General features: G+C 47.6%; 1 protein-coding gene across 40 annotated transcripts in view; it reads left to right on the top strand.

Moving 5' to 3' along the window:
- Positions 1-21,165, top strand: part of EPB41 (erythrocyte membrane protein band 4.1) — a 95,954-nt gene extending 74,789 nt beyond the window's left edge. For 27 of the 40 annotated variants that reach the window (XM_056333427.1, XM_056333401.1, XM_056333399.1 and 24 more), the window contains 6 exons: positions 11,638-12,084; positions 13,284-13,412; positions 15,058-15,159; positions 15,637-15,717; positions 16,583-16,690; positions 17,592-21,165. In XM_056333427.1, coding sequence (XP_056189402.1) covers positions 11,638-12,084; positions 13,284-13,412; positions 15,058-15,159; positions 15,637-15,717; positions 16,583-16,681 — 858 coding nt within the window. In that variant the 3' untranslated portion in view covers positions 16,682-16,690; positions 17,592-21,165. Of the gene's footprint in view, positions 1-25; positions 77-435; positions 2,145-11,637; positions 12,085-13,283; positions 13,413-15,057; positions 15,160-15,636; positions 15,718-16,582; positions 16,691-17,591 lie in introns of those variants that run through there. The other 13 variants (XM_056333434.1, XM_056333433.1, XM_056333432.1 and 10 more) reach the window with 4 other exon arrangements.
- Positions 21,166-21,437: the final 272 nt, after the last annotated feature.

The raw sequence follows: 21,437 nt of genomic DNA, 5'->3' as shown, positions 1-21,437 counted from the left end.
ACCTTAACACGCTTTGTGTGTCCAGGTCAAGAAAGTCACTGTCCTATCTTCTGAGAGACAGGTTGGTGGGCTTGAGGTAAAGCTGCTGTTCTGATATGTGCTTCTGAACCAGACTTCTGCTATTGCAATGGCACCAAGCAAAAACTCAACAGCAGCTGCTGGATAACATTTTTTTTTTTCTTTTGGCTACATGAAGTAGTTTCATAACTCACACCGAGAGGACTTTTGCACTGCTGCAGCTTTTGCAGCTTTCGATTTTGCTTATTTTGGTGCATGGCTGGTTCGAAAAAGCTGCATGAAAGATATAACCGTGTATTCGGAGAGAAAAGCAATTATGAAAGTTTAACTGTACCCTGTTCTTTTTATGTTGTCTTTCCGTTTTTTGTTTTAATGATCATGTTACTCTTGCATTTTATATTTTCTTTTGCTGCCCAGTCTCCCAGCTATTTTCTCCCCAGTACTCATCACTTAGGGGTGTGCAAAGAACCAGTCCCAAAATACTGCACTGATCAAAGAAGGCTAGCTCAACTGAGAGAGCTTAGAGCCAAGTTTTTCCTCTCCTAGGCGCACTTGGGTTTGACCAGGTCTGGCAAACTAAAGGGATGGAGAGTTACTAAACAGCAGCGTTTCCCACAATCTTTTCTTTCTTCCACGAAAGTACTAGAGCCATTGCATGATCCCATGTGATGATCTACTCATTCTGGTTTTTTGCATTCTTCAGACTCCAGAAACACAAGTGCTGAAGTGCGGAGCAAAATTCAAGGAGTTTGCAATGCTCCTACTGCCATCCCACGTGGAACCACGCTCGGGATTTCTAAGATTAACAATTTTTTCACTCGTTCCAGTAGAATTTTCAAAACAATTGAAATTTTGATACTGTCATCAGAACTTTGAAAAAGCATTTTGTATCTGCACTGCAGTCTGGATGTTCAATGATATTTAACAAACGCTATTTTTTAAGGGCACTGTAGAATAGGAAGCTGCCAGAGACCACATTTTGTACTACGCCATTTCTATTTCTAATGCCTCGAGCGTTTTTCTCAACCATTCCAATTCCAAAACACTTCAGCAGGCTTTGAGCATACACTTTTCTGGGAGGGCAGGGATCATGATCCAGAGGTTTGTGACAAAACACACGTGATCCTGATGCAGGTGTTCACAAGCTCTGCAGAGAGGACTAGATTTTGTAGCTCTGAGACTGGTGTGACCCAAGGCACCAGCATCTCTGCTCTCCAGGGCAGTTTATTTTTACGTTCAGAAGAAAGCTGTCCTAACGCTTTGCACACCTCCAAGTATCATTTTGGGCACTTTCCATCTGTCATTTTTGTTCATCTCTCTCTGTCTTTCTTGATCTTCTACCATGAAAGCAGACACAGCAACGTCCTCTGTTAGTACAGGACGAAGACAAGCTAAAAAAGCAGGAGATACCTACTGAGACAGCCTTTCCCCGGCCAGCAAGTGAAGAAACTCTTCCAAAGGTTTCTATTCCAATTCCTGAAGAGCAGAAATCACTCAGAAAGTGTCAGCTGTACTCTAGCATTTTTCCTTCTCCACGTATTCCCTTTATGATGTCCTTTCTCCTGGTCGTAGCACTGACTGTTTGGTGGCTGCTCTTTCTCTGAGTGGCAACAGGGTCATGTTGAAACCTCAAGACCAAAGCTCCTGAATTCCCCGGCCATAGCCTCTGCTGTATCTTCCTTGTCCTGGTCTTTGATCTCCGTATCTCGCTGTCCCAGGGAGGGACGCCTGCGGCCGCCGTGTTAATCCCGCTGTCTGTTGTTGTGTAGCTGTGATCCGGGACCTGGCAGGAGTGGTCATGGATTGCCAGGTCCATCCAGAAGTTTCCTACTGCGCAAAAGCAAATTCTTTGACCTGTGTTCCCGGTTGCTGTCAGAGGGCAGACGGGGAGTGTAAATACACAGGAGGAGACGTTTGCTTCTTCAGCCCCCGTAGACTTCACGTAGGAATTGCTGGAGACTTGCTCTTAAGCTTGTCACTTTAAATATCAGGCATTCACAGGCTGAAGAACAACATTTGGTACTGGTCCAAAAGAGGCTTTGCAGCAATCTGCCGAATCTAATCCATAACCACTCCTTTTCTAGGAAACTCAGATTGGTATTTAAATAAAAAGTGCTGATTATCAATGCTGCTGTTAGTGTTAACTTAGAGACAGGGACAGGCGACTTCATTTTCCCAGTGGGGGAAGGCTTCCGCAGAGCATCGCAGCTTCCCTCTCGCACCCCTGTTCTTGTTTCCAAGAAAGTTAAGTCGTCTTGTAGGAGAAAACCCACTGCAAGGAAATGTTTATTGTAAACATAGATGAATCATTTTTCTGAATCTGGCGGTCTTGGTGCGCTTCAGATGTGTTTGATTTCATTTGTGTTGAACTAACTGACGCATGTTTGCTTAGGTCACAGGAATGGAGTAACCCGCTGTTAGGTACGTCTCCTCTGTTAGCATGTTGACTTTACCACATCAGGATACGCTTCTAATGTTAAAGCCATCAATTGTTTTGACTTCTCTTAACAAACTCGTTGCATGCATCTTGTTGTTTATTGCCTACAAATGTAACTGTCTGGATGATGCTGACGTTTATCCCAGTTACCCTGGTTGAGCTGCGCAGGCTCAGAGATGAGCTGCGGAACTGGTTTGCGAGCTGGAGGGGAGATGGGACTTTGTGTCTGAGGGCTTTCTTTTCTGTATATAGTCATTGTGGGACTGAGCTGAGCCAACCGCTTCTCCTTTCAGTAGTAATCAGCTCTCTGTTGCATTCTCTGGAGGATTGTGTAGACACAATTACTTCTGAGAACAGCCACCAGCACCATCAGTGTTGGTAGCTGTGCCAGCAGCACAGGAGAGGAAGGAGTAGACCTTTATTACAGGGACTAAAATGTGTGAATATATATAAATACTTGTATTTATAACCCTTTATAGATCTGTATCTGTGTGAACAGTGTTGTTTAGGAAGCTAGCAGATAAGCTTGCAGGAAAAAGACATAAGGCAACTATGGCATGTGCTGTCTGATCCGAAGGACCGTGGCGTATCACGGACCTCTTGAGCCACCTCTCTTGCTCTCAGTGTACAGGTTGAGGCTCTCTAAACGCCGTCTCAAAACTTAGGTTGCTGGTGAAAACCCTTCATTTGACTCTTGCAGGAATCTTTCCAATGACTCTTGTAACCCGCTCCGATTAGTTCACCGGTTTGTGCCTTTAGGACTTTGTTTTCTGAGACCGCTGATGTTCCACTGGAAGGTCTTGTCCCTTTTCGATACACTGCCTTTAATACACAGTCTTCCTCTTTCCAGCGACTGGGGGTGTGGGGGTCGCTGGGTGGCTGTAGAGGTGTGCCGTGGTGCGGAGGAGAGCTGTCAGCATGGGCAGCGGCCGGAGGGTGCTGCTGGGGGGGCAGCGTGCCCACCTCCGAGGAGCACGCCTGAGGATGCGCTTCAGCTCCCGCAAGCGCAGCGTGAAGTTTTAGGAAAGCTATCTTGAGCAGGTGGGCCCTGGCGACGAGAGGTGGGGAAGGATGCTGAGGGACCACGTGCTGTGCAGAAGATGCAGGATGGAAGAAGCCGGCGGGGGATGCTTCTGGCTGGGATTCCCTGCCTGAATCTCCTTCCCAAAACTGGAACAGACACGGTGAAAAACAGGGACTGTTCATTCTCCCCAGCCTGGCACGGAGAGGGAAGGGACAGGAGTTGTTTGGATCTCTCTGTCCATTTTGTGTCCACGTTTCCTGGAGAAGAGCAGCTCAAACACCCACCCGCTTCCTTCCAGAAGCGGTAGCCAGGGTTAGTGGCCGTGATGCTGCTCTGGGCGCTGCCGGGGTTACTGTGTATGCTCTCCTGAACCACTGACAAGTACTTCGAAGCCATACCGGTGGCTTTTGCAAAGCCATGGTTTCTGTAGCTCTATCTATCGTTTCCAAAGGATCTGAAGTCTAAAAATGTTTGCCCGGAGCAATGTTTGAACATAGTGCTCAGGGTGTCGTACCCAGAGTGATGAGAGGTGCGCTCCGTCATTCAAACTCAATTCTTCAACTTCTTAATTGAAACGGTCTCTCTCGCTTTTTCTTTTTTTAATCTTGAGATAAGGCTGGTTGTTATCAGCAAAAATAACTTTGAAACTTTATGCTCTGAGAATGCTCAGGAACATTTTTTGGATTTATATAACAATTATCACTGCAGATAAAGGAACTGAACAAATGCTTTATATTTCTCTGGCAGTTTAGAGGCCAGTTATCTATATTCATCTGGGTCGACACGATCTTTCCTGACAGGGGAAGCCCGTAGTTTGCCAGGAACAGAACCCTCATCCCTTCAACGCCACAGCGACGTGCCCGCTGCACTCCAGCCCCTTTGCCGGTCGCTCCCCTGCTTTCTATCCCGTTTGCTTGTCGGGGAGCTCCAGACGTGCCCTGTGGCAATCCATGTGAGGTTTCGCTCCGCATTATATATCCCATTCCTGCACATTATGTGTCTGGTACACGTCGGTGCTGTGCTGGTTCATTCCTGGTTTCACCCTTTTCCCTTGATGTCCGTGCAGGATGTGGTGCTGAAAGAAGGGATTTCGGGATGCTGCAGTTGTACCCATGCACAGGGAGGGTTGATTCGCTCCAGCTTGTTGAAGGGCAGAGGTCTTCGTAACGGAACCAACACATATACTTTGCTCCCTTTTTGCCTCAGGAACAAACTTGCTGCAAAGCGCCGGCAGCCCCCCGGCGGCTGCCCCAGCACCGTCACTGGCCCCACGCGATGGGGGTTAACGCAGCCCCTTCGTCCGGGGCCGGTGCAGTGCCAGGCGGCGACTGATGGAGAGCTCAGTTATCCCTTCCAGAGGGAAGCCGGGAAGGTCTGCAGGACCTAACCTCATCCCAGTTGGCATGAGAAATCCTCATTTTTCAGTGTGACCTGCTGCAGAAAATGACGTTTCCTTGATCTGGCCCGCCGGTGCTGTAGCTGCGGTAAGACTGCGGGCAGCGTTGATGGTAATTGGACTTTCCCAGTGGTTTGTGGTGTGGCCGCTCGGCTGCAGCGAAGCTCTTTGGTGCTGACCTGTGGGATCCGGTTACGGCTGCCGAGGCTTCGGCATTTTCCATCCCAAAGTTGGTGCTTGGCTCTGTGCTCACTTTCTGAATCTTCTCACACCAATATCATCTCTTCCGAGCACCAGATAAAACGCAGAATAGTTTCTTGTGCTTTAGGAAAAAGCAGACATTAGTATTTTGAAGCAGCCAGCGTGCCAGAGCCGATTGCTTGGAACTCCGATTTTGCTCCGAGGCTGCCGCGGGCCTGGGGCTCGGTATGTGGCGGTCATTAGTGTAAAGCAACATCCCTTTTTTCTTTTCTGTTACTAAAAGTGAAGAGATAAATGACGGCGTTGTCTGCATCCCCTGCCGTGTGCGGCTTTGCCCTGCAGGTCGGTAGAAGATGAACTGAGGGTCGGGTTAGGGTACGGAGTTAAGGTGAGACCAGCTCTCCGCCCGTGCGGTTTGTGCAGTAAGTGATGGGATGACCCTAAAGAGCAGGGATTCCGTGGTTGCCTCTTGTCCTGAAATGATGAGGAGGGGTGGATTTCCTCGGCGTGGCACCAAGGGAGCCGTTTGTGTTCGCAGGAGCGAGGTTGGGCTGGCCTTGCTGTGGCCGCACCGCAGGTCTGCTCGAGGAGCTTGTGGGCAAAGCGTCTTGTGCTTCACGGAAGGGCCAGTAATTTGTCGCTCTGAGAATTATTCCCCTGGTTTATTGGTTTGGGTTTTTTTTCCTGGGCATGAGTTGATGGCACCTGTTCTGATGTACAGAATGAGGTCGGATGCTTTCTGGAAGAATTTAGCCCAAAGAAGGGTTATTAGGGGTTTGTTTAGAAACTCTTTGGTCTGGACTTACTAGTGGGTGACACTGGAGAACCCGGCAGCGGTGGCTTCTCTCATGTCCCTGTTGGCATCTGTCTTGGCTTGTGAAGCTGGAAGGAAGGACTAGCCTTGCTTTGTGCCACTTTGGGATCTCCTAGCGGTGGTACGTAGTTGTGTTGGATCAGTTTGTGGGGACTAAAAACACTTTCTTTTTTACCTAAAATGCTCTCTTTTGGAACACTTTTTCGGTTTTGTATTTTTTCTCAGATTTTTCTTTGTAAATATGTACATTTATCATTAATAAATGTTATTGCAAATCAGATTCTTCTTTCCACTGCTTATTAACAAAAAAGCTGTGTACAACACACCCTCAGTGTTGCTTTTCCAAGGCATCGGACCCCAGTTCCTTCCCAGTTGCCTTCAGGGTCTGCTGGGTGCTCTGGTGTGGGTCTCGTGCTCCTGGGGAGAGGGGACACACAGGGCTGCGGTGACCAGCGCGTGCTCTCAGGCTGGCCAGGATAATTCAATTGAGGATTAAATCCGGCTTGGTTTAAGCAAGGCTTGTTCACAGAGCGGTCAGAAGGTTCAGCGCTCAGCTGCGTACCTGACATGACACTGACACGTTCTCCTTTGCTTCTGAGACTGGGCGGTAGGAAAAATCATTTGCAGAACGCTGCTCCGCGAGCAGAAGTGCCACGCAATGCAACGGTGAGAGCCTCTGCCCCGCACGTTGAATTAATCCGAGGACAAAAATGCGCCTTTCTATTTTTGTAAGTCAAGAAACCCTGTTTCTAATTAACCAGTTCCCAATTAACCACCATTCCTCTGCTTGTCATACGATGCAAGCCTCCGGTTGGTCTGAGCTGGTTGGGGCTGCCTGAGGTTGTGTCTAGAGGCTGTATCGAGTCGGTTTTAATTTGAGCTCCCAACTTTTCTTCTGTGAGGTTACGTACCTCTGGGTCAGCCGTTCGGCTCGTCCCGCGCTGTCGCGGGCGATGACAGGGAGGCAAACGTGGCTGCGCCGGAGCAGCGCGAGGCTCGTGCTGCTGCTCTCTTGGATGAGCCCAGCGCCGGAGCTGCAACTTTATTTACAAAACGAAGCAAGTGAAACGCAGCAGCGTGGGATTAGTGTCCGTCAGAAACTCCGATGGTATCATTACAAACCCCACACTTCTCACCTGCTGCTGCTACAGCAAACCCGAGGCAGTTTGTGCAACGCCACAAGCAGTTTTGTTCTCTGCAGAGGGAATTTGGGATAAGAAGCCCCTTATCCAAGGGTACCTGCCCCACAAAAAGGATGGGAAGGGGATCGGGGTGGATGGGGAGAGGAATCATACTGCTCATCAACCTGATTTTAATAATTGGAGTGTTGATCTTGAGGTTGTTTCATGTTGCCAAGTAGTTGATGCGTTGGGTCGGAGGTGGCTGCTGTGTATCTTGTGATATCCTGGGATTCCTATTCATGACAGCAATTCCATCTTTTTAAGCTTGTTGTGTATTTTCTAGCCTTACTTTTAACTCTTTTAGCTCAAAATCTCTTTTATTCTTCTGTCGTCTGACTAGGCTGGTCAGGATGTTGTGATCAGATCAATGGCAATTAAAAAAAAAAACCATCCAAAAATGCAGATCCATAGGTAATGGCCATAATTTTCAAATGCCAGGGTTTGTTGAACAGCTTCTAAATGTTTTTTTAACTTCTGTCCTTAAGGCAAAGCAGTTCTGTGAGGCACAGCAGGTATTGTGAAATAAGGATTTCTTGTTTTCTGCTTTTATAATACTTTTTACCCAAGTGCTCTGACAGCTGTGAGATTGAGCATCATTTGATCTGGGAGTTCTCACCGGTGAGTGCGGTTCGCTGCAAAAGCAATGTCATCTACTTGTGCATCTGTAGACGGTCACACTGAGCCTGTGAGCTTGTGCGGGTACTTGTTCGGGGATAACCTAATAACACGCGCCAGCGCTAACGACTGCAGGGCCATAGTGAAAAAGAAGGGGACCGGGAAGCCCAAACCGGCTGGAATTTATAGCGGTTCATGTGGTGGTGTAGGGAGTTAGCGTGCACTGCAATTTCATGCTTGCATCAATTTTTATCCAGTGTCTTCGGTGATGGGCAGGTTGACGTCATTTTAACAGTCCGTAAGTTTCCTGCAGGGTAGGAGTCTGGTTTGGGATGAGGATAATTGGATATTTCTGGGGGGAGAGAGGCAGCAGCAGTCCTGCAGAAAGCAGCTGAGCTGCTGGGTCATGCTGGTATATCCTGATCCAAACTGGTAGGTTCTGGAAAAAATACAGGCAAACAAATGTATACAAACCCACTTTTTAAGCCAAATAAATCTTTTTGGTCGCTGGTATCAGCCATGCAGTTAAGCCTGTTATTAATTTATCCCCAGTCTGAATTACTGTGTGTCACTACACCGTAACGCTTAAGCTGTATCCTTGGTATTTGTCAGCATCAGGTGCACAAAGATTTGTATTTAGCAGGCGGATCTTTTAGTTGCATTCATGTCTGGTTCGATTTGTTTCTTCTGGGGCGTTGCATCCTGTCCTGTATTTTCTTTACACTGTGTATGGCTTGTGCAAATAGTCCGCTTCACGCTTGATTTTAGGCGTCGCTGGTTTGGTTTTGTGTCTCTGGAGATGAGCAGTTTGCAGCCCAGGCACTCTCAGGTTTCGTGGGTCTCCAGGAGAGCTTGGAATTCTGCAAATCTGAGCCCTAAAAATAGGAATGCTCTTGCATTTGCATTAAAATAAATCTTGATAAGATCAGATGCTCAAATTCCTAGGGATTGTTTTTGTGTTTGTTTGGTTGGTTTTTTTTAATAGAATGATAATATTCTAGCCTACCTGCAAACTGCTTCTTTAACTACAGGAACAAACGTAGTTTTGGGGTATTTTTTTAAGTGTATGTAAATAGATAATTTTATATAGAAACAGATACCTTTCAGTGGTCTTATCTTCTTACCGGTGGAATAGGAAGGCAAGAAAAAAAGTGCTACTGATCAGTTGATCTTATCAGGATTTCAATCTGTCTTTACAGCTTGCATGTTTATTGCCGCACTCGCTCTGCTGACGGCCAGTATATGGTCGCCATAGGCTGCATTTAAGCTTTTCCCTTCCTTTATGCTTTTACTGTACAAGATACTTCCAAACCGTGAATTATTTTTTCTGTGTACGAAGGGGAGCTGGGAAGCTGTTTTGACTGTGTACAAATGTTTGTCTCTCAACTAGATCTGCGTTTGTGTAGCTGCTTAATCTGCCTTGGTTTATCTGTGGTTCTCCCTCGCGGCCGAGTCGTGCCCCAGCTGTTCTGCAAGGAAATCTCACTCCTAAGGCATTTTCCATTAAACCCCAGATGTGTCTTCTCAAGGTCCCGTGATTAATTTACAAGACGTAGCATATATAATTAAGGGAAGATCAGTATATTGGCAGCACATAAATTCAGGTTTTAAAGCAAGATGAAGACACGCGTGCTGAAAGCTGCTGACCTCTGTTCTGTTCTGGTTTGTGAAATACCGCAGCGTGGTTATCTTGCGTTAGGCAAAATAAAATGGGGGTGAGATCTGGATATACCTTTGGCAGAGCATGTATGAAAGTGGGTTTTGATCAGAAATAACGCTCCCCGTGTGTGCGGTCTGACCCGATCGCCACAGTGCTGATCGCTCTCCCTTCACTCCTATTAAATGCGTTTTCCTAAGCAACATCCCAAGAATTTAAGGGAAGCCCGAGGCTGGTAGTCTTAATGGATAAAAATCTTACAGGTAATCTATCTGCAGCATAAAGCAGCAGGGAACTGAAAAATACCCGGGAGGAACAGTGGAAGAGTCATTTATTGAAATGATACTAAAATTAGCATCTATTTGTTCCTACATAAAGTAGCTCCTATTCTTAGTGCACTATTGAACTGTGCCATTAGATGGGGTCAGTCTGGGTGAAAGCTTCTGATGTACAGAGAATGCATCCTACCGGATAATCCACAGGCTTCAGACCTCGCATTTTAAGCACAAATTACAGTTTTTTGGTTGCCCAGAGAGTCGTCTTAATAGAGAGTGAGGCAGCAGTTTTTGTCTTACTCTAACTCTGGTGGTGGTATTAACAGTTGACAAAATGGACTTGCTGTGCTTGTATGAAAATTTAATCGCTGGTTTTGGATGAACAGGTATGTGGCTATTTTTATACAAAGTTACCAAAAATCAACTGTGAGGTTAATTACTGAGAAGAAAGAGTAATGGCACTGATGAAGCAGCATCCCTCTGGGTCTTTTCCCTCCTTGTTCCCTGATGCTGGATGATGTGATGACTCTGATATGTGTCAAATTGGAGGTGCCCGTAACAGCTTATTCTGCCCTTCCTCGAAGGCAACTTTCCATGTTGGTGATGAGAGAAACACAGTTTCTAGCACAGGGTAGGACCGTAGCCACTGCTGGGGACTGAAACGCTGCTTCTCTGCGCATATGCGGTGCTCATCGCTCGGGCACCCAGGCAAAGAGCTGGTTTTTGCTAAGGCTTGCTGTCTTGTTCATGCTTTAACTCTTCTCTTCTGTCACTGTGGCTTCCCTCCTGGCTAGAGAGCTCCCAGAGATGTGAGAAGACCTAGTTGAGACCTTTGCTAACGAGCCGAACGGAGAGCAGAATAGCACCAGCCTTGGTTAAACCCGCTGGCTTGGCACGCTCTTCCCAAATATCTCAGGTGCTCCAGGCGTGCTCACTTGCTTCTGGGAGGGCTGCGCTGCTTCGGTACCGGTCTCCTCTCCCAGGCACCATCACAAATGCCGGTTATGTTGCACCTTCGGGAGGTTTAGCTGCTGCCAAGGTCCCGTGCACCAGCCGCTTTGGGGATAAAATACGTTACAAAGACTTCGGTGCTCCCAAATCAATGGTCGAACGGAGCTTGCAGAGCAGCGAGCGGAGCGGCGTGCTCGGTGGTGGCGGGGTCGGCGCACACCAGCACGAACAGCTTTCCAGCTTAAAGGCGCGTTTCTTTATTCCTCAGCTGAAAAGTTTTGTGCTGAGTTAATTGAACTGGTTTTTGTCTTGAAGAAACGGTACAAATTCTTTCAGATGACCAGACTGCCGTGCTAATTCCGGAGCCTCTTGGTAATCAAAGTGCTTGATTTCAATACTAACTGGTAGATATTCTTACAATAATTTTACCAAAGCCATCATCTGTGCTAGTTATCCCAGAGACCAACAGCAAGCGGGGTGCTCGGAAGCGTGAGTGTTCCCAGGGGTGAGGAAAAGAGCAAAGCACTGGCTCCGGAGATTGCGGTGCACAGTAATTCTGGCCTTATTCTTTTAACCTCCACAAGCAACTTAAAACACCGTGTAAAATATTTAAAGGAGTTAAAAGCAGAATTGGGGTACGATTTTGGTGCAGGCGGTGGGGTTTGTTAAAGCATGTGTGAATTTTGGATGTGCACAAGTCCCCATTTGCTACACTGAAATTATTCCTGTTTCCAAACTGGGCAAAAAGTGCTTAGCAGTGGCTCTTCCTTTAGGGGCAGAGAGTTGTTTTAATATTAATTCCTTGAACTTGAGGAGAGGGGGTTATTGACGTACCAGGAGGGCTGTGTCAGTACATGCACTGGACACATCGCAGAGCACAAAGGTTTTCAAGCTTTCGAGTGCCTGGTCCCACTGCTGTTGCATGTGTTACTGGAGATGTGATATATTATAAGAAATATGTTTTTGCCTTTATGCTTCATGACCTCCTGTTCTCCCTAACGCTCTCTTTCTTTCTCTCTCTCTCTCTCTCTCTCTCTGGCCTTTTTTTGTATATTCGTTTCTTTTTAGAGAATGAGTGACTTTCTCTCCAGAGAGGATGTGGCTGCAGTGCCAGAGCGGAGCAGTGTTAACACTGGCTTTGCTGGGGGGGGCTCAAAGCAGTCGGTAGCTTTTAGTGAGACCCCCGTGCCACCCGCCTCAGAGCCTTCCCCCAGCCGTGCCTTTGGTGCTTCCTCCCTAAGCAGCCAGGAGGAGGAGGCGGCAGCTCCCAGCCTCCCCGCGAGTGAGGAGGACCTGAGATGTGGAAAGGGGGTTTGTGCAGATGTGGAGAAGGACTCGGAGCTCTCTGAGCTGGAGCCCCCCCCCAGCCCTGCCGCACCTCCCCGGCAGCCCTGGGGAGGAGAGGAGGAGGTGGCAGAGGATGGCGAAGACAGGTTTGCCTTTAGAAAGCTAAACGGCGAGTGTCACGACGCCGACGTTAATAACGGGCTGCCGGCAGTCATTCGCTGCTTCCAGGTAGTGAGCTCCCGCGCCTGCTCCCCACCCCGGCTGGCTTTGGAGCGGGAACCGAACACTGCAGCAAGCAGATGCCACAGACCCCGAGAGGAGTTGTCTTTGCTTGGCTCGGACTCATGCTTGGAGCTAATTAGCTGGTTAATCTCCCGGTCGGTGCACACAAGTCCCTCTCAATTTATCTTTGCATTAAATACAATTTAAGCACAATGCCCTTTGCTTTTCTTTGATCAGAGCATCCTGTTGCATCCCCCAAAAGGGAAATATTTAGGCTCCAAAGGCATGTAATTTTAGTTCCTTAAGGTTTTTGCTATCTCCTGCTGTACCGGAGGCTGAGCCTTAGCGCAGCAGAGCAAATTCGAAGCGCTGTCAAACGTGCTTTTACACTGTGAACGTGAAGCTTTGACATCCCCTTTCTGCTCCCCGTCATGGGAGATATTTTTGCCTGCTTCAGTGTTGATATTAATTGCTTATGGTTAAGTAGGTGCCCACTTCCCCCGCTAACAATCATGGTGGCATCTGTCAGGTTTGGGGACGGTGAGCAGAAATCGAACCCTCTGGGAAAACCCTGTGGGTCTGAACTAACTCTTGTCTTCTTCCGGGTAATTATCAGGTGGTGGAACGACTGATTCCTCTTCCCCCCTCCCCATTTCTCACTCGAGATGTCGTGTTTCTGAGTTGTCTGACATTGATTTAATAAAAGTTAAAGACCTAGGGTCTGAGGAGGATTTTTAATAATACTGTGTTTCACTTGCAGTCAGGATAAAGCTTCTTAGCTGTGATCACGTCTATTTGCCCAGGGTTTGTGTTAATCTTGACATTGTCATCAGTAGACGGGGGTCATCTTTTACTGGCAGCTGGCAATGAGCTTCTAGTAATTAGAAAGTTAGTGATCAGTGGAGACAGTATCTTAGTGGTGTTGTGGCACACTGGTGAAGCCCTCAGTGCCTCGCTTGGGCTGACCCGAGGGCACAGTGTTGGGGCTGGTCCGGAGGATTCTTCTGTCCGTTTAATCCTCACGCATGATCCCTGCCCTCTGAGCAGTGTGTTGTCCCAGAGGCTTAAAAACAAAGATTTCCAGGCTAACCTTGGTTCCCACAGTGCTTTTATCAGATCAGTGTCAGAACATTTGCCAGCGGCTTGGTCAGATGTAGAAATGCTAACGGGGTCTTTACGGGGATGTTTTTAACCCTGTCTCATAGCCACCGCTAGTGAAGACACAGACGGTCACCATCTCCGACGTGTCCAGCGCTGTCAAAAGCGAAATTCCCACAAAAGAAGTCCCCATCGTCCACACAGAGACAAAGACCATCACCTACGAAGCTGCACAGGTAAGGTGTGTTCCGATTAATTTTCCAGGGGCTTAATTAAACTCAAGTAAACATTTTGTTTCCAGATCCTCTGGATGAGGCAGCAGCACCCGCCTTTCTCTCAGCATCCGAGTCACAGTGCAGATGTTCACTGATGCTATGGACCCTATTTCCAGGTGCATCTGCTATTTTTAGAGGAGCATAGAGAGTGTTTTCACTATGCCAGAAGAGTTAATTATTTTTTCAAGATGTGTGTGCAAACAGAATTTATCTTCAGCACTGGTGGCTTCAGGCTGTAGATTTGGTTGTACGGAGTCAACCTGAGTTGGCTGTTTCTCTGCAAGATACGCCCTGTTTCGTTTTCCCCAGCTCTCCTTGCTGTTTATGCCTCTTCAGAACTTGGTTTATAAATTATTTGATTGTCCTTTAGGTTTTGAGCCTGAAACAGGTTTAAAGTTTGGTATAAAACGCAAGCAGAGTGGGTATCTGGTGATTGGAAACTAGAAATGTTAGTGGAGGGGTACCAACACATGCAGGGATGGTTTCATTGTTGAGGTTAAAATTAATCCTCAATCTAAAGTAGGTTTTATTTATGTATTTGAGAATTTGGAGCCTGTGTTAGCTTGGGTCTGTCATAACTGTGGTTGTTGGAAGCAGCCCATGCTCTGCTGTTGGAGTGCGGTGAAGTTGGATGCAGCTTTGGGTGCGGGTATCCCATGGACCTTGCCTGTGTAATTTGGGATTCCTGAGGAATCCTGCGGCTGCTCAGCATCCTCCCGGATGAGTGGAGGGGTGTCCAGACATCACCCCGATTCTCAGCGAGTGACTAGCTGAATAGAGGAGTTTTGCTCCGGTTGCTGCTGTTACCGTGTCTAACTGGGAAATGAGGACCAGTGCGTCCCCAGGGCTGGGAGAAGGCTGGAAGTGCCGCACCAGCTTGTGATGATGGAGATTTCTTCCAGTCTGTGGGAAATAGTCCCACCTTGTGGTAACTCCAGATACGGTCCCACGTGCTGCCCAGCCTTCCTTGGTGCTGCAGGGCCAGGGAGACACGGCCGGGGGTGACTTGGTTTAGGTTTTTCAGCAGAACTTGAAAGGTCGAGTCGTGTGGGCTGGGAACCGAGTAACCAGCTAGAAAAGTTCTTGGTTCAGCAAGTACCTGGACGTCCGTTGCTCCTGCAGAGTTGAAAGCGAGTGATGTGGAAGGTGTTGGCAGGAGGAAGGACGGGTTACAAAGTCCCTTCTGAGTCAGGTTTTGTGGCTTTGTGGATGTCCCCAGACCCAGGCAGCTGGGGAGAGGTGTCTGCTTTGGGCTCCCTTTGTGGTCCAAGCACGCTGCCTGGCACGGAGGGGCATGACCAGCCGCGTGCCCACATTTGAGTGTACCCCAGCCCACCCGGGCTGAGGGGTGGCAGAGGTCCTCTGTGGGGGATGCTGTGGATCTGTGCTTCTCCAGCCTTAAAGCCCAGGGGCTTTGTGCTGCGCCGTCAGAGACCTGCACGGTCCTGGTGCAGCTCCGCTGGCTGCAGGTCAGCTCGCTCCATCCCGCGGTCCACGGTGGAGAGGAGTTTCTGCCCTGGGATTGCATCCTGCTGTGTCGATGTGGTGACCCTGCTTCTGTCCACACGGCCCACAGAGGCTGACGGCCTGTCCTTCTGTCCCACAGACAGATGGTGGTAATGGAGATTTAGACCCTGGCATCCTGCTGACTGCTCAGACCATCACTTCAGAAACCACCAGCAGCACCACCACCACGCAGATCACGAAGGTAACAGCACGGGAACACGATACATCAACAACAACAAAACCAGCAACATAATAGATGGGCAGAGTTGAATAGCAGGGGGAAAAAAAAAAAAAAGCTTTTGAACATTCCTTTCATAAAATGCGATTAATACCTGAAACAAAGCACGAGGGTCCCAGGTCTGCCTGCACTCAGGTGGGACTGTGGATTATATGTTAATTTGCAGTGCAGCCTGTGGACACGGGCTCTGACTGTCCTGTGGGATAACAGGGAAGAGCTGTACTGTGAGTGAAAGCTCTTCCCTGCCCCCGTTCTAAGAAAATGAATATTTGACAGTTTTCCTTTGAGCAGCAGCAGTTTTCCCCTGTGATTCTGATGCCGTGGTATGGCGGCAGCGTTTGGTAACGCTATTTTTGGATACCGTCTTTAGAGAGGCAGCCCCAGTGCACTCAAATTCCTTTCCACTTCTAGACTAATGGCAGTGTTTTGCTTTTGTACTAGACTGTAAAAGGTGGCATTTCAGAGACGCGGATTGAGAAGAGGATTGTCATCACAGGAGATGCAGATGTAGACCACGACCAGGTAGGAGCTTGGATGCGGTCCAAAAGAGCTTCTTAGAGCTGTCACAAATTAGACAGACTGCTTTTCCAAAGTCAGCTTCACCAGAAAATAACCTAGGGGAATTTTACTGGGGTAGAAACAAAACTTCAGAAGTGATTTCTGTAACAAATAGCCTTTTGACAGTATGCAGCTGTGTAGCTGGGCAAGAAGAGCTTAATTCTGTTCTGAAACTGGTGTTGGCAGCAAAGTTTTGATTTTGTACAAGTACAATGTTAAAAAAAAATATATCCACAAACCCCATAAAATAAGTTTTCCGTGACATCTGGATGATATGCATTTATTTTCTTATAACTCTGAAACACTATTGCTGCTGCATAGTGCCAAAAGTAATTTTATAGTGCTCAGCACCTGCATTAAATCTCATCAGCTTTATGTGAAACCTTTCTGATGAGTCAGCCTCATTGGCCTCCAGCATGTGTTGGAAGTGATGATTTTGTCATCAGAGAATTATACTTTGAATTTAATTTTAGTTGCAAGTATCATGGGGCTGGAGAATATTCGTATGACAAGAACTAGTTTAGTAATTCCAACAGAAAATGTCTTGACAAGATGTCCAAAATATGATCATCACACTCGCTGGAAGAATAAACAGGATTTGCTTAATTGCTCTCATCCATCTTCTACCACGGGGCAGTGGAGAGATGTGACATATTCTTAGAAAACAGCTTTTTCTTCCAGAAATAATCTTTAATGGCACCAAAAGTCACCAAACTGTGCAGCTGAAGCGGATTCACTTTTGTTTTTCCCTCCCCACAGTTAGGAATAGTCTCTCATCCCCCCCGCCCCAGCCCCTCGGTGGCATGCTCTGAAACGTGCCCTCTTTCAGGTTCTAGCGCAGGCGATAAAAGCAGCCAAGGAGCAGCACCCGGACATGTCGGTGACCAAAGTGGTTGTGCACCAGGAGACAGAGATTGCAGAGGAGTAGCGAGGCTGTGTAAGTAGCAAGACCACGTACAATGCGTGATGGGGGCTGCTCTCCGCCCCAGGGCGGGGGACTCGATCTCCGTGCACGGTTTGGCTAAATATGGTCAAAGTTTAAGCAAAATTATTACTGTTAGTTGATGACTCCTGCTCAGGCTGTTCTTATTAAATCATTTAAGGCTCATGAAGCAGTCACAAATACAGACAAATCCTGCTGTGGAAGTGAGCCAAAATTGTCTCAAACAAGCGGCGTGGCTCCTGCGATGCAGCTGTGCTGCCTGTGCAGGCACCTTCGATGCACCAGCAGCACACTGGGCTATAGGGGTCACGCAGACCCCTGCCTGCACCAGCGCCAGGTACCCCCTGAGCTGGATCCCAAGCTCCTGACTTGCCTGGAAAGATCCCTTTTCTGCAGTTTTGATGATTTGGGGAAAGAGCTGCTCGAGGAATCCCAGGGCTCTGCCCGCACATCAATGCTGTAAAGGTGTAAACACCCGCACTGGTGATACTGGTGTTGCCCAGGTCGGTGCTGCGCTGCCCTGCCCTGCTGTGTCCTGCCTCATCCTGACAAAGCTGGTACTTTCAGGGATTCAGGAGGTAGAACGAGAACAAATTAGGCGAGAGGAGAGACAGCAATGGTTTAACAGACACTGTGGTCGAGCTTTTTAACTCTCCAAACCTAAATCGAAACGGCACAGGTTTCCCAAGGGTTCCTGAGGTTGCAGCTCTTCAAATACGGCCCGTCAGGGATGGGAGCAGGGTGCCTGGTGGCTCTGAGCCGGAATTCACACCGGCCACTGATGGTCACTCACCTTCTGGTTTCTGCTCGCCAGCCCCTTCAGGGAAGGGGGCTCCTCTCTCTCCCAGAAAGCTGCTGCCGGGAGCTGTAACTTACCGTGCGTGTCTCTTTCTAGGAAGCGTTCCTGCCAGACACAACACCAGGAAAAAGAAACCCAGCAAAACTACCAAGAAACTACCTGGAGCACAAAGACCTCGGATTTACAAGACTTGACACTCAGAGACATTCATATCATTTATTAGGAGTTGCGCTTTTTCATTTTACTTGGGATTTTCCAGACTCCACTGGATCCTGTCAGATATAGGGTTTTGTTTGTTTTTTTTTTATATATATATTGTGACAAAAGTATGCCATATTTCTAACTGTACTGAATATTTTTTACAGGTTTTCAATTTTGCATTCCCTCTCACGCATAGCCTCTTCAGATACAGACACCCGACACACCTCACAGGGCTCAAAGGGTCGCTGTTTTAAGTCGTATTTCCTCCGCCTTGTCAGGGATAACGGAGATAAGCCACATCCACACATAATTCCAAGTGCAGGATCCCTACACGCCTTCAAAAAGCCGTGGGTCCTTCTGCCGGGAGAGTCAGTTTAGAGCAAGTCAGACTTCAGTTTTGTGCAGCATTTCCGATTGCCTCTTTATTATTATTATTATTATTATTATTTTATTTTTTAGCTCTAGGGAGCTTGAGACTCCAGTCGCGATACCTGGGCGTGCAGGGCAGAGCTGCTGCCTTCGCTCCGACTTTCCTCCCCGTTGGGTTTCAGGCCCCCGATGTGTGAACACAGTAGGGTTGTGTGGTGTAGCCTATGCACACATCTTGATAGTTGACTAGATTTAAGGAATACTGGAAGTTGCTTCAAGTATCTTATACTGTGAATTTTAGAGCTTTAAGAGGACTGTGATAGCATCTCGCCTTCCTCCTGTGTGTCTCTACCGAGTGCTGCCTACCTGTTTGTGTTTTCTAGATGCCGTTAAATTAAAAAGCCCTTAGAAGCGTGCATTTAAGGTGTTTGGACTCTGAATGCTATTAAGGTAGGCTTATGCAGCATTCACAGTAACTGATTTTTTTTCAGTGTCATAGTTTTTCACTCGTTTGTGTTCATGATTTATAAATTAGGGGGTTTTTTTATAAGTCACGGGTTGGGTTTTTTTCCTCCTCTCACAGTGCTATTTAAAGCTAAACGCATTACCCATATACCAGGGCATCTATCGTACTATCGTTAAATTTAAAATCCTGTAGACAATCCTTCCTAGGCCTGGAAGCTGTATTTGGAGAGGCCGAACAAGAAATTTTAGGAGGTGCCAGGTGGTGCTGGAGCCAAGCTACGGGAAGGTGCTGCCACCCCTTCTTCCGCGCCGGCATCGGGGTCTGGGCTTCCTTGGGCATCGTGGCCACCTTGCTGGAATGAGATACCAGGGTTAGTGTCTGCATCTTTAGGCTGAGCTTGCAGACCACCGGCCCCATCTCCAGTGTGGTAGAGATGACCAGAAAACGACTTCTTTGCAGCTGGATGTGCTTCGCTCTGTGGCACCGCGGGCTGAGTTCCCGCTGCTGCGTTATGAGCTTTGTGGAAATGTTCTAATCATGCCCTGATTTCTCCTTCCAGCATTTAAATTTAAAAAGGAAAAAAAAAACCACCAAAAAACCAACCCACAAGCATTGTAAAGATTCTGCCCAGACACTTGTGAACACTTTAGTATACTTTGAGGTTGTGATTTCTTTTTTTTAAAATATATATATAGTGTGGCACATTGGTAGCTGAGGGCATGGAGTGCTCTGCCGCTGCTCCTCAGTTGAGGATGGGAAGAAAATGGCAATAAAGAAAAAAGCTCTCTGCTATTATGAATTTGAATAATGTGTTTCAGAAGTCACTGGATTTAGCTCAGGCTGCAACGACTTGCTGTTTAACTGCAAACAGCTTTCAAACTACACTGGGGCTAGTGTAGCTTCTCAGATTCAGGTGCAATTTTAATTAAGCTGTCAGTATTGATTGGAGACTTACGCTGAAAACGCTGGAGCTGCTGGATTTTTGCTTTCTTTGAGCCTTGCTGGCCCTGAATCCTCCTCAGCCTCCAGTATTCCCACGCCAGTAGCTGCTGCTCTGGGTGCGCGCGGTCCCTGCTGGTGATGCTCTGCCCTCCACTGGGTACCGGGCATCTGACTTGGGATTTAGGGAGTCCTGGGCTCCACAGCTGTAGCGCAGGGATTAAGTCTTCCTATTTATGTCTGAACAGCCCTTCCCTTCCTTACTCTGCAACACGGATCCTGTAACAGGTCTGTGTCCCTGCTGTCCTCAACTTAGCTTGCCTTAAATGCCCGTCATGCTGAGCACCCCTCCAGCAATGTCCCTTTGCTGGGAACTTAGGTTTTTGCCACTCTGCTCCTTCCTTCTCACCCTGTAGCAGCTACCTGAGGAGTAAACGGGCACGCTGAGTAGTCATTTAGAGTATTTCCGAGCTTTACTAGACAAAGCCAGCGTGATGAGTTTTGTCCGTAGCACTTAAAGACTGTCACAACCTGGGTGTTCAGTTGGGGTGAGCACGATGAGCAGGACAAAACACCCTGAGCAGGGATTTCTGGGGTGAGAAACCTGCTGGCACGAGAGGTGGTTCCTTTCCAAAAGGACCGTGGCTGCGCATGTCCCTTTTTAAGGGCACATAGACTAGAATAACCCTAATTTTTTTTTTCCTGGATTTTGGGTGGACTGTTTCCAGGCTGTTCATTCTCGTGCTTCCCCTTCTAAGTTCTTGCTTCTCCTTGAGTATTTTAAACAAATTATTGCCTCGTCTGACCTTTGCCATCACGCTGCTATCTGACCCCACGTGGGATTTCCAGCCCTGCTGCCCCTGCGCAGCCGCCTCCGTGCAGAGCCCGAGCCCGGGAGCTGGATGGCAGCAGCAGCAGCAGCCTGGGAAGAAGATTAAGAGCAGAAGAAGCTTCTTCCATCCTCGGCCGGGGCCGTGGGGGGGCTGCCCACACCCCTTCCACCTCCGACGGGTTTTTAGCATCCTTGGCTCTTGGCGTGCTGTGTCATTTCTAGGGACAAACCAGCAAAGGAAGGTCTATTTATATGAATGTTCCCAGCTCTTCCTACTCTACAAATTCACCCAGAGACTGTCTTGATTGTATAATATACATTATATGGAAGCTATTTATATATGAATGAATGTTTTTATAGAAAGGAAGGCAAGGAGCTCATGTTCTCCTCCATTAAACTGGAATGGCAGCTCTGGTTGCCAAATAGCAATCTCTGACCAATGCAGCTGTGTTAGCAAAGGACTGACTGATTTCTGGTTTTAATAAACTGTGGTTTGCTGATTTTCCTAATTGTACAATTACTTTAAGAGGTGGTAGTGTCCCAGCCTTAGAGATGAAACTTGTAAAAAAAAAAAAAGTAAAAAAAAAATTTAAATAAATAATTTAGTTGAGAATATGAAGGAGCTTTGTAAAATTTTTTTAAGGCAATTGTGAATTGTCTAGGCTAGCTGTTTACACTCTTCTTTATAAAAATAGGAACTTTTAAAATTGGCAGTTCTTTATAGATCAACTAGTGATGGGAGCTGTTATTTTGGACTTTCATAGTAAATCAAAGGGAAAGTTGCCGTAGCATTTAGACAGACATAAGTGTTTAGTATTGCTTCTTGTATTGCATTTTTCAATAAATTTTCAAACAAAACTGTCTCCCTGGCCCTGAAGCCTTTTTTCTTCTACTCACCCTCCTCCAGATCTCTCTCCCCAGCCCCACGCCGGGCTCTGCTGCCACCAGCTGCACTCTGTGTGGCTTCAGATGCTTCAGCCAGCTCCCGGCGGGGCTGCCTGTGGGACCAAAACGCCCAGAAAGGGCCAGAAGGGAGCCCCAGAGTCCCAAGTTTTTCCTAAAGCATCATCACTTGATATAAAACCCTTGGAGCTACTGGATTTGAGGTGAGCTCAGGTGAGGGTTTCTGCTCCAC

Source organism: Falco biarmicus, chromosome 3, assembly GCF_023638135.1.
Source record: "Falco biarmicus isolate bFalBia1 chromosome 3, bFalBia1.pri, whole genome shotgun sequence".
Lineage (NCBI taxonomy): Eukaryota > Metazoa > Chordata > Aves > Falconiformes > Falconidae > Falco > Falco biarmicus.
The sequence above is the reverse complement of the archived record's forward strand: the minus strand, read 5'-3'. Positions and strand labels throughout refer to the sequence as shown.